Raw genomic sequence first — 12,331 nt, forward strand, 5'->3', positions numbered from 1 at the left:
AACAAATTGAGCTAACAATAACTTAAGCTAAATATTTGGGCTAAATTTTTGTTACCGTAATTTTTGGCACGTTACTTGGTAAATTCCTGACGATTCCAAAAAAAAAGAATTATTTTAAAACAAAATGTGTAAGTAAAGTTATTAAAGATACGAAGAACAACTATGTATATTTTTGATCTGTAAGTAATATAAATGAATCACACCTACCAGCGTAGCCGACCAAAATTATACAAATTGAAAATATACTTTGTTCTACGTCAGTTTCAATACATAATTCATATATACAGACAGAAATAGTGATTATAATGTTAATATTCCTATGCAAAGCTGCGACATGAGGGTAGTATAATAATTAGTTTATTTTAGAAGAAACCGTACTGTAGGAAAACAAAATCCACGATTAGTTCTGGCTTTTAAAATTTTTCATAATTGATTTTCATTTGGACACAGTTTTTGTTTCGGGTTATGATAGATATAAATTCTTTCATGTTTATTCTAGAGTAGATACACTATATTTTTTCAAATTTTGAGGGAATTCTATACATTAGTTTTGGCTGTATATAAACAGATATTAGTCACCTTTTTATTAACAAATTGTTTAATTATACTTTTATATTTTAGTTTTTCATTACGATCATATTTATTTGTTCCAAATATCTTATACTATTCGTATTATATTCGGATTTAGAATACATACATACATACATACCGTCACGTCTATATCCCTTGCGGGGTAGACAGAGCCAACAGTCTTGAAAAGACTGAATGGCCACGTTCAGCTATTTGGCTTAACGATAGAATTGAGATTCAACTAGTGACAGGTTGCTAGCCCATCGCCTAAAAAAGAATCCCAAGTTTGTAAGCCTATTAGCCTCGGATTTAGAATAAATTAATTTATACAAATATTATATTCTCACTCTTCATCTTTCATTCAGGATATGACACGAGGATTACAATGATATGTTTCACTTTTATAAATACGACACAGTTAAAAGTAAAACGTTATAAGCTTTTATGATTTGAGTACTACATGAAATGACGTTACAAAACATAAAATTAGGTGGAACCACATCACAAAAATGTATATGAAGAGTTAATTTTATATATATATATATATATAAAATAACTCTTTCTTTACTGACTGACTGACAGATAACGGAAAACCTAAACCGCTGGGACTAGAAACATGAAATTTGAAATAAAGATTTGCTAGGTAGTTTAAGGGTGCACTCAGAGAGATTTTCCCGAAATTCCCACGGGAATGGAAATTATCGAGACTTTTCATTTCACGCGGGGGGAGCCCCGGGCATTCTCTTAGTGTTTTTATAAAAATACTCTCTAATCTTCTGTCAGGCAATCAAAGGTTTTATTCACTTTTCTAATAATGTACAGAGGAGTGATGGGAGCTTTGAACTGAGATGTTAATCAAAATCAATTTCACTCACAGCTCTTAGTGTCCATTATTAAAAAGTTAATGTTAATTCAAGCATTTTCATTGAATATAATTATTCATTCCTGATCTTAAATCTCTTGAACTTTTACCAAAGAGGCAAATGTTGATAGTTCAAGACTTTGCCTAATATGTGATAGATATCTATGCATGCATGTACTTGACCCTATGGTCACTGGCCTAGCGATGAGTTTGTGAGACACTCATCATCCTCCAGGAGTTTCTCCAGATTACATCCACCTCTTTGGACTCACAGTATCGTCGCAAAATAAAAGGAATGGAAAATGTGAAGATGTTTTATGAGTTAGATGATTAGGTCAACATGAACAAGAAGCACGATGGTCCAGAACGCGGGTCGCCAGCAGTGCAGATGGATTCCAGCTGAAACAATGAAAATATTTAGTTTATAGACTATGTCAAAATCTACTTACTTTTTATTCTTCACAAAATTTCATTCATTTATTCATTTGGCGGGGGCACTGATAAAACTTAAAATAAAGAGAAATTCAGTACAAGGGCACTATTTATTTCTAGTGAAATATCTTCCAGCAGGCCCATGACAGGAAAGTGTATACAACATTAAAAGCAGCAGACTAGTAGCCGTGTGGCACCAATACAAAAAATAATAGAACCACTCCATCTCTTTCCTATGGATGTCGTAAAAAGCGACTAAGGGATAGGCTTACAAACTTGGGATTCTTTTTTTGGCGATGGGCTAGCAACCTGTCACTATTTAATCTCAATTCTATCATTAAGCCAAATAGCTGAACGTGGCCATTCGGTGTTTTCAAGAATATAGCTCTATCTACCCCGCAAGGGATATAGCCGTGACCATATGTATGTATGTATGACTAGTTCCTCCCCGCGGCTCCACCCGTCTGTGTTATCATTTCACGCCGATGCTTCACCGACACAATTCGCGGCGCTATTTTTACGTATTTCATTTTTATCTACCGATAAGTTCGCTCACGCCTCGACGAACAATGACTACTTTATCAGTCTTTGTTTAATTTTGAACAGGTACCGGGAATATTCCCTGATTTGGTTTGGTAAAACGTTTGAATTGAATTTATCTTTTTGTGATACCGATATCAATATAGAGAAATGTTGAGTTGTGTTTTAGTTCGTATATTTTTTTTATTTGCAAGACAAAAGTTTATATATGTATATGTATGCCATGTGGTTCCCAGGTCCAATTTAAAAAAAAGAATAGGACCTCTCCATCTCTAAAAGTAGTAAGAGGCGGCTAAGGGATAGGTTTATAAACTTGTGATTCTTCTTGTAGGCGATGGGCTAGCAACCTGTCACTATTTGGATTTTGGCTTATAAACTTGGGATTCTATTTTTGAACGATGTTAAGCCAAACAGCTGTACGTAGCATAGCAATCTTTCAAATGTTGGCTTTGTCAAGCCCGCAAAAAAGACGTTATAATGAATGTAAACGTATATGAACTTGCACGCTCAGCAAAGGAAATAATTATATGATTGCGAAATTGGGTGGCAAATTGCTGAACCGCTTAAAGAAACCATATTGTGGGAGAAGATATACATCAATTTTACTATTCAGTCTTTTCAAGACTGTTGGCTCTGTCTACCCCACAAGGGATATAGACGTGATGATATGTATGTATGTAGATGTACAGAAAAAAAGACAGTATGGAATGGGGTGAATGAAAGCAGATTGACCAAATACAAGATTTGTATGATTAGTAACATGAAAGAAGAAGGTATAAACGTACCTAGATAAAATCAGTAACATTTTGCGATAAGTTAGCTCATGAATACCCTGACACTACAAATTTTTCTCTCAACAACAATACTTCAAAGTTATATTCTTTCGCAATAATATTCTTCAAAGCCTTTTTCATTCAACAGATCAAAACGAATGTTAAAATTCAGCGTACATCAACACCCATGATATTTATTCAAACCGTTCATATCATATTATGTGTTTGAACTTTTTTTTGGTTCGCTGCAAGAATTGATTGTACGTGGTATGTCCTGAATATTTATAAGGGTTAAGTGTGTGTGCGAACACGTTGAATGTTTAATCTCTAAATCGTAGGGTTGCCAGTATCCTACTACTATTATAAAGGCGAAAGTTTGTATGGATGTTTGTTACTCTTTCACGCAAAAACTACTGAACCGATTACCATGAAATTTGGTATGTAGGTAGCTGAAGACCCAGAATAACACATAGGCTACTTTTTATCCCAGAGTTCCCGCGGGATTGATAGGGTTTCCATGCGGACGAAGTCGCGGGCGGCCTCTAGTTAGGAATAATTATTGAATTTCAAATAGGCTTTGAAGTTGGGAAAATTGTCTGTTCTATCATAACTTTCAGTTAATTTTAGAATCGGTTTGACAGGTGGACGGGATTATATAATTACAATAGACTTAGTTGAAAATTATACCAGTTTATAATAAGCAAATGCTATATAGTTTGCGTAGACTATGTATTTTTGAATGTACTCGTAAGTAAATTCCAATATTGTTTTTTAGACACAAATACGATACCTAAATTTAAAAAAAAAAACTATTATTGAGCGACTGATACGAGTATGCATTCCCTCTTCTGAGTAAATAAGTAGTCTTTTCGTTTGAAATATTGAACCTTTATGAGCTTTTAATGTGATTGGAAAAAAATATAAGGACCAAAACAATAAAACACAATAGAAGATATTTATCTAAAAGAATTATTAATTTTATACGAGTTTGCAACTTATAGCGAACGCAGCTTACTGCATGAAAATAAATGTTGTGTGTGGGATTTGAACTGGGGGCTTTACAAGGAGCTTTTGAAATGTGTGGGAAGAACCTGTTTTGCTTTGATAAAAGTTTATTTCTCCATTATTGCGCTTTCAAATTTCTTTGACCTTATAATAAGTCAAGCAATTTTATAAAGCAACTTCTGTCTGTTCCCGTGCCGTGTGGTTCCCGGCACTAATATAAAAAGTAATAGGATCACTCTATGGATGTCGTAAGGGGCGACTAAGGGATCGCCTTATTAACATGAGATTCTTCTCTTAGGCGATTTGTATCTCAATTCTAATACAAAGCCACACAGCTGAATGTGGCCTTTAAGTCAAGACTGTTGGCTCTGTCTAGCCCGCAAGAGATATAGACGTGACTCTATGTGTGTATGAAATATTCATTTATTTAAGTTTTTTGCCATCCCTACAGGTCCCGCAGCGCGGTTGAGGCGACACCCGCCGCGTGCTTCTGGAGATGGGTTCCGATTCTACACTAATCCTAACCCGGTTCACGGATGAAATCCCGCAATTTACTCCCTATTGCTATAATATTCAAGGTTTAAAATCAATGGTTTTATTTGCAAAAGGATAATTTTGTCACATTTTAACGTTTAAACGTATTTTAAATTGAATTTATATATCTAGTTTTGAAAACTGGCGAGTGTATTAAAGATTTTGAATTTAATATTTTTGTGTCTGTTTTATTAGCACATAATACAGTTGTGAATAACTAGTAAAGAGACCGATTTTAATAAAATTTTGTTTAAACCGAGGACAATTATAGGTAATATGTTTTAACCGTGTGGTTCCCGGCACCAATATAAAAAAGCACAGGACCACTATAGGCTTATAAACTTGGGATTCTTATTTTAGGCAATGGGCAAGCAACCTGTTTCTATTTGAATCTCAATTCTATCATAAAGCCGAACTTGACCATTCAGTCTCTTCAAGACTATTGACTCTGTCTACCCCAGGGGATATAGATAGGGAAGGGATAGGGAAGGGATATAGACGAATGAATAAACGAACAAATATGGGTACTTTGTTTTTTCTGATAATATCCACAGAAACGGAAAAAAATTACTTTCAGTTTACTGCGAGCTTAGCTTTACGCAAAAGCCAGCGGTATGACTGAACAGAAATATGTATATAATGTACATTAGAATAATCTCTGTATCCCAAAGACCGTCAGCCTTCGTCAACCTAATTACATATACTAATAAAAAGCCCGATACGTTTGTAAAACTCACAAAGCGAAACCTCCGGAGGCTTACCCGCTTCGTATACTTTGTAACAATATACTGCATTATTAATCTGGAGGCGGTGTGTTAAAAATAAATGCGAGTGAAACACGGAAACTTGTATGAAGGTTTTTATCTTAATGGACTTGGAAAGAAATTCTACGTATGAAGAGGGATATAAGTCATAATCTTTTGCTTTCATAGGAAGAACAAAAGCACTTACAATCAATGCGTCGATAATTTTAACGCGTCAATATGAGGTAAATTACTAACGAGAGCGTTGGTGGTCGAATCGGTAAGAGGTTCAAATCCCGCCTCGGCTATGAAACCTCTTCATAGCCGAGGTGAGATTTGAACCTATTTTCGAAGTTATATACATTAGTTTGAATACTAACCGATGCCTTTACTGAACCAAACACATGCTGGAACTTTCCACAGCATGCAAAGTACGGCTTAGATTTAGTTTTATACAAGACTAGCTGTGCCCGCGACTTCGTCCGCGTAGAATAGTTATTTTGGGCATCATTGAAGTCCTCAAAGATGAATTATTTTTCCCGTTTTTTCACATATTCCATTATTTCTTTTCTCCTAATAGTTGCAGCGTGATGTTATATAGCCTAAAGCCTTCCTCGATAAATGGTCTATTCAACACAAAAATATTTTTTTAATTCGAACCAGTAATTATTGATACTAGAGCGTTCAAACAAACAAACTCTTTAGCTTTATACTACTAGCTGTGCCTGCGACTTCGTCCGCGTGGAATAGTTATTTTGGGCATCATTGAAGCCCTCAAGGATGCTCCTTCCACGATTTTTTTCACATTTTCCAATATTTCTTCGCTCCTAATAGTTTAATAGTTGCATCTAGACGTTATATAGCCTAAAGCCTTCCTCGATAAATGGTCTATTCAATACAAAAATAATCTTTCAAATCGAACCAGTAGTTCTTGAGATTAGCACATTAAAAAAAACAAACAAACTCTTCAGTTTTATAATATTAGTATAGATAAATCTAAGTGCCTATTTAAACTAAAAAAAATATTCTAATAGAATTATAACCAGAAATATGTACCTACAACTTACAAAAGAAATGAAAATAAAGTTGAAACGCCTGTGCAATACTATCTTGCCGTCGTCGGGTCTTCCCATACTCCCTTAGTGGAGTCGGAGTAGATTGGTCAGGGCTTTTGGCCCTCTTCAATGGCATCATCGCTGCCTACGACTGTAGGCAGGTCGATGGTCGACGGCCTGGGTCTTCACGTCTTCATACACTGGGAGTTCCCATCAGCGGCGGCGTCGTCACTGGTTGACGACGTCAGCCGCAAGGCAGCGAGGCGAGGGTTTCACCCGAAGGCCCGGAGGGAGCGGAGTGGAGCGGCACGATGCCGCGCAGGTGGCTGTGTGATGACGCGTCCGCCCTCTCGAATATCTAGGTTCTCTCACTTCAAGTCCCTGAGCATCGTCGAGTTCCTCACGTAGCGCGGGGCTCCAACGACTGCTCTGAGACTTTGGTTCTCTTGGGCTCTGAGTCTTCTCCTGTTGGTCTTAGAGCAGAATGCGTACCACGCCGGGGCCGCGTACGTGAGACGGGATCTGACGTACGTTTGGTAGATCCCGAGCTTCGTCCTCAGGGGGAGGCTGGAAGAGAGAACTGCGTGAAGTCTCCCCCTAGCTGGCTTGGTCATGAAGCTTGCGCTCGCCTCCTGCCCCTTTTATACCCTGCCTCCGCTAGCCGCGTCGAGCGCGGCAACCGTTACGCAAAAATAATCCTTATAGCATGATTCAGTATTTACGCGCGATGGCTTGTTAGCGTATTTTATTTCATGTATAAGTTTGGTGTTTCTATACCGATTTCGATTATTCTTTTTTTATTGAATAGGTACTTATATTAATTTTTAAGAATTATGAATGAGTGTGAGTGTCATTGGTATTATAAACATCAGAGTAAAGAAATATAATCAGAAATCTCCGAACTTCTAAGCTATTAGGAATAACACGTGTTATTGTGAGTCAACCATAAAAGATAGACTTATGCTGTCTTGGGATATTTTTTTTATAATTTTATGTAGTATTTTTCCGTTATACATGGTTTTGCTGTATCTTTAACCATTAAGGCTGCACACGCGACGGAAGCTTAAAAATCAAGTAACTTCTCCCGTTTTCCCAACATTTCCTTTCACTGCTCTTCCCCTAGTGATTGTAGCGTAATAAAAAGTATACTATAACCTGCTCAGGAGTATGAAGAATAACTGTACCAAGTTTCGATAAAATCCGTCAAGCAGTTTTTGTTTCTATAAAGAACATACAGACAGACAGACAGACAGACAGACAGACAGACAGACAGACAGACAAAAATTTTACTGATTGCATTTTTGGCATCAGTATCGATCACTTATCACCCCCTGATAGTTATTTTGAAAATATATTCCATGTACAGAATTGACCTCTCTACAGATTTATTATAAGTATAGAAGAAGATAGGATGTTTTAACGTAAGAACCAAAAATTTTATTATATTATAATAACATGATTAAACTGAGTCATGTTGATGAGAAATTAACATTGTGTGATTTTTCGAACAAGAATAAATTACCCATCGATGTCCGATCTTAGTCCAAACGAGCGCAAACATACATAGTGAACTGTTTTTTTTTGTAGCAAATGTTCAGGTTGAGAACGGAAGACTCTTACTGAAGCACTATGGCTTATTAAATTCCAAGAGTTGATTCAAATATAGCGGAAGCAGCATGCAATGATACCTGAGACGTGGTGCGGGTGCGGCGCGCGGTACACATGGTGAGCCGCGTCTCGCTCCGGCGCTCGGTCGAGTTGAGCACGGACCACGCTCGGCCGCTCTGTGCCCGGCTCGGCTCGTTGCACGGCTCGGCTTACGTTCGCCCGGCGGCCTGCAACACGCCTCAATGTAAGTAATGACATGATAGATGCTGTAGACTGAGCTAAGCATGATTATGGAACAAGAAAAAGAAGATGTAAATAAGAAATATGTGATTATATTTTAGCCCACATATACGAATTAATGTTACAAAAATTTTGTTTTATAGTTTACAGTTAAATGACAACCTTTATTTGTTTCTCCTTACATCGATTTTCTTAATCTAGGCGTAAAGAGTAATATGAAAGTTATATGTAAGTACCTTAATATATAAGTCATTGGATGAGTAGGTAAGTGACGATAATGGATGAGTTACTGACTTAATATGTATCGTACGATAAAGTAGCTCTAGGTATAATCTCTATTATACTGTTTATTTTCTTAGAGTTCAGTTTTCCTTTTACCGCCGCTTTCATTTTAATTTAAAACATAAAAAAATATAAATTATAAACAGTGCAAACACATTTAATAACACTTTACACAAACCACTCAGTGTACGTAACGGTTTCACAGTAAAACAGCATAGAATAAAGAACAATGAGCGCGGAGCGTGCTACATTGCTCGAATGCTCAGTGGCCGAGCATCCAGCACTCGACGTGCATTGCACGGTTTGGCTAACGACTCTAAGAACGTTGGAATTGCCGCCGCCATCCGCTAACTTTCCTACGTGCATTGTTGGAAATTCCACGAATGCTCTTTCTGATCTTAATCGAATTCTTTTGTGTTTTCATTGCAGAAATAACAGTATTGTTGAATGGAGTAAATTTAAATGATTGTTATTGATTTATGAATATTTAGAAATGTTTTAATTGTCTTTTGTTATTTATGCAAAAGTACTAACATAAATTTTGAAATAATATTACATACAATTAAGTAGACAATCATTATTATTTAGGATCTTGCTAGTTGGAATTATTCGTCCAAATAAAATGTTATAAAACAAGATTAAGCGAAAATAAAAAGAATGTAAGACAAGTTAATGATTAAAACCAAACTAAAAAATTAAAACTTTGTTAAAAGCTAAGTAGGTACAAAAAGATTGTCTTAATCTTAATTATGTAAACACACAGCCAAGACGATTTCATTCGATGAAGAACTACAAAAAAAGTTAGTTCAAAGCTAATTCTGTCGTGAATCAGAGAATATAGCAACAGTACCTACCCTTTAATCCCAAGTTTGCTAAAAAGTTAGCTTCTATGATTCAAATTACAATTTCTTCTTGATGAAGTACATTGTTGTAACTTTCACGGAATTGCTTTATTTGAATAACTCGAAGACCCGAGCATTGTTTGACTTTTGGTTTTAAAATGACATTAGAGTTTACAATCCCATTGGAAGTTTCAATTTATTTTTTTTAAACTTTGATTCTTGTTTACTTTTGTTTGTTAAACAATAAAGAAACAATGATTGCTTTTGTGCTTTTGTTTATCTAAATTATTTTTAAATTTTCTTATTTCGTATTTTAGAACGATTTTGTAAAAGGCCATTAAATGACAATAACACTTATAACAAATAAAATTAACAAGTTAATAAAAAGTCAAGATCTTTTTTAACGCCTTCAATAGTATGCTGCAAACTTCCATCACAAATGCAGTTGGGGTCGTTACCGTGTGGTTTTGGTAGGTTTGAGTTCTACATAAGTTTTTCTAGTTTCGATAGGCTGCGCGGGTAATTACACACGCGAAAAATAGCAAGGAAAAAAAATGTGGCTTATGTTCCTGGCAGTTCGATATATTATTGGGTTCTTAAGCAATGCCGTGTGGTTCCCGGCACCGACAGAAAAATAATAGGACCACTCCATATCTTTCCCATGGATGTCATAAAAGGCGACTAAGGGATAGGCTTATAAATTAAGGATTCTTCTTTTAGGTGATTGGCTAGCAACCAGTCACTATTTGATTCTCAATTCTATCATTAAATCAAACAGTCAATCAGTCTTTTCGAGACTGTTGGCCGTATCTACTCCGTAAGGGAAAAATACGATATTTTATGTGTGTAGGTGTTTATAGAAACTTTAAATAAAGCTGAACTCACTCTCTTTGTTGGCGTTGCTCTTCATTTCCGTCGCCTTAGGCGACGTTGACGGCATCGGAATCTCTGTTCACAAATAAATATAAACAATTGTTATTAAAATGTTAAAATACTTATATAAATCTGAGAAAAGTGACTTAAAGCTGATTGATTCATTGTAATAATTCCTCACAAGCTATGGTAAGCGAATGTTTATCTTTGAAGGAGCACAATTATTTAACAAACTACCCCAAGATATTAAAAAAATTGTTTCATTCAATTTATTTAAAACAAAGCTTGCTGAACACATTTATAAAAATATGTAATTAAGTACTAAATTTAAGTTAATGAACCAATGATTTGTGCAATGTTACCTCAATAGTCTTTTTTGTGATAATATTCGTATACCCGGATTACCCAGTGGCAGTGCAAACGATAAAACTAATTTTAAGTATATTGTAGATTCTCAGCTAAGTGACTATGTCTGTCTTTTTGAGAAATAAAGATCTTTGAACATAATAATGCACATATGCAAGTGCATACAAACAAACAAACAAGTTGTGGGTATAATTACAATGTTTATCACAGAAATATATATATAATACTTTGAACATTAATAATAAATACGACAGTACGAAGTGCAAACAGTGTGTGGGTGAACGAGGCGAATGTAAATACTTTTTACTTCTTAAATATGTTCTCATGTGGGTGTTTTTTTTTTTTTGAGAATAAGTTTTTTTAAACCTAACAAAATTACAGGCTAGCTGTCTGCTATCTTGCAGATCGTAAGACTATTAATATAAGTATAAAAATATTTCAATTAAACCCATGAATATCTTGACAAAGTCCTTTATTATTAAGCCAAACAAAGGTATTTATATTGTTTTGATTTTGAATTTTCAGGCTTTACAATAAGGCCTACTGTCAACTTTAGGTTCAAACAGCCCTAGGCTATGTTAACTTCAAAAGGGTTGTTAGTAAACATATAACAGGTTTTGTGATTTGTAACTTTGTATATATAAAATGTTATGTCATTTCGTTATGGTATCAAATAAAAGAAATAGTAAATAATACTGATATGAATTTCTTAAATACTTAAGACCTACATTGTAACCATATTCAAGGAATAAATGATTATGATTACGATAATGATTAAGCCAAATAGCTGAACGTGGCCATTCAGTCTTTTCAAGACTGTTGGCTCTGTCTACCCCGTAAGGGATATAGACGTGACCATATGTATGTATGTAATCTTAAGACTATTGACAAAATGTTGCACTTAATGCTACATTGTCTACCAGTTCACCGTTAGGTTATAGCGAGAGTGTAGTCTAGTTAATTACATTATGCTTTTTAAGTTAGTCTTACCGTAAAGCCTGATGGAGCCCTCGGTCTCCCCCAGCGAATTCTTGGAGATACAGCGGTAATTGCCGAAGTCGCCTGTCTGCAGATTCCGCACTGTGAGTTTCATGTGTGCTCTAGTGGAAAAGCAAGAAATAAGTAAAAAAATGTGTAAGGATAACTATCTATCAATTACGCGAAAACTAATAGTATTTTCAAGATTGTTGGCTCTGTCTACCCCGAGAGGAATATAGGCGTGACGATATGTATGTATGTAGTAATTAATGTAAGTAACAATACATTAGTCTTGTTATTAAAACTTAAATAATTTAGATTAAATTAGTAAAATAAAAGAAAATAAAAATAATTTAGATGGTCAGGAATGAGACTGACACGATGGATTGATATAAACTTATCTCCTAGCGGCTGTTGAGCAGGCACAAGACTGTGCCGCCTCTAGCGTCTTTTCCAATAGAGCAATCTATGGTGGTCACACTCATATTTAGTATATTTAGTAATTCAAAAAGTATGGAGTTGTATACATAGATGAAAATTATAACATACAATACATTATTAAAAATCAATACCGAACTAAAATGGGTTGAATCGGCTGTCAGACATTAATATTTGACCCTGATATAAT

The 12,331-nt window shown here is 35.3% G+C and overlaps 1 protein-coding gene across 1 annotated transcript in view; it reads right to left on the bottom strand.

The window, feature by feature from the left end:
* Positions 1 to 1,473: 1,473 nt before the first annotated feature.
* LOC106143519 (lachesin) overlaps positions 1,474 to 12,331 on the bottom strand; it is a 52,835-nt gene continuing 41,977 nt past the window's right edge. The window contains exons 7-10 of the mRNA XM_060945084.1: positions 11,716 to 11,825; positions 10,372 to 10,434; positions 8,203 to 8,349; positions 1,474 to 1,831 (exon numbers count right to left, since the gene is read on the bottom strand). Coding sequence (XP_060801067.1) covers positions 1,755 to 1,831; positions 8,203 to 8,349; positions 10,372 to 10,434; positions 11,716 to 11,825 — 397 coding nt within the window. The 3' untranslated portion in view covers positions 1,474 to 1,754. The remainder of the gene's footprint in view (positions 1,832 to 8,202; positions 8,350 to 10,371; positions 10,435 to 11,715; positions 11,826 to 12,331) is intronic.

The sequence above is a fragment of the Amyelois transitella genome, chromosome 7 (genome assembly GCF_032362555.1).
Source record: "Amyelois transitella isolate CPQ chromosome 7, ilAmyTran1.1, whole genome shotgun sequence".
NCBI classification, from domain to species: domain Eukaryota; kingdom Metazoa; phylum Arthropoda; class Insecta; order Lepidoptera; family Pyralidae; genus Amyelois; species Amyelois transitella.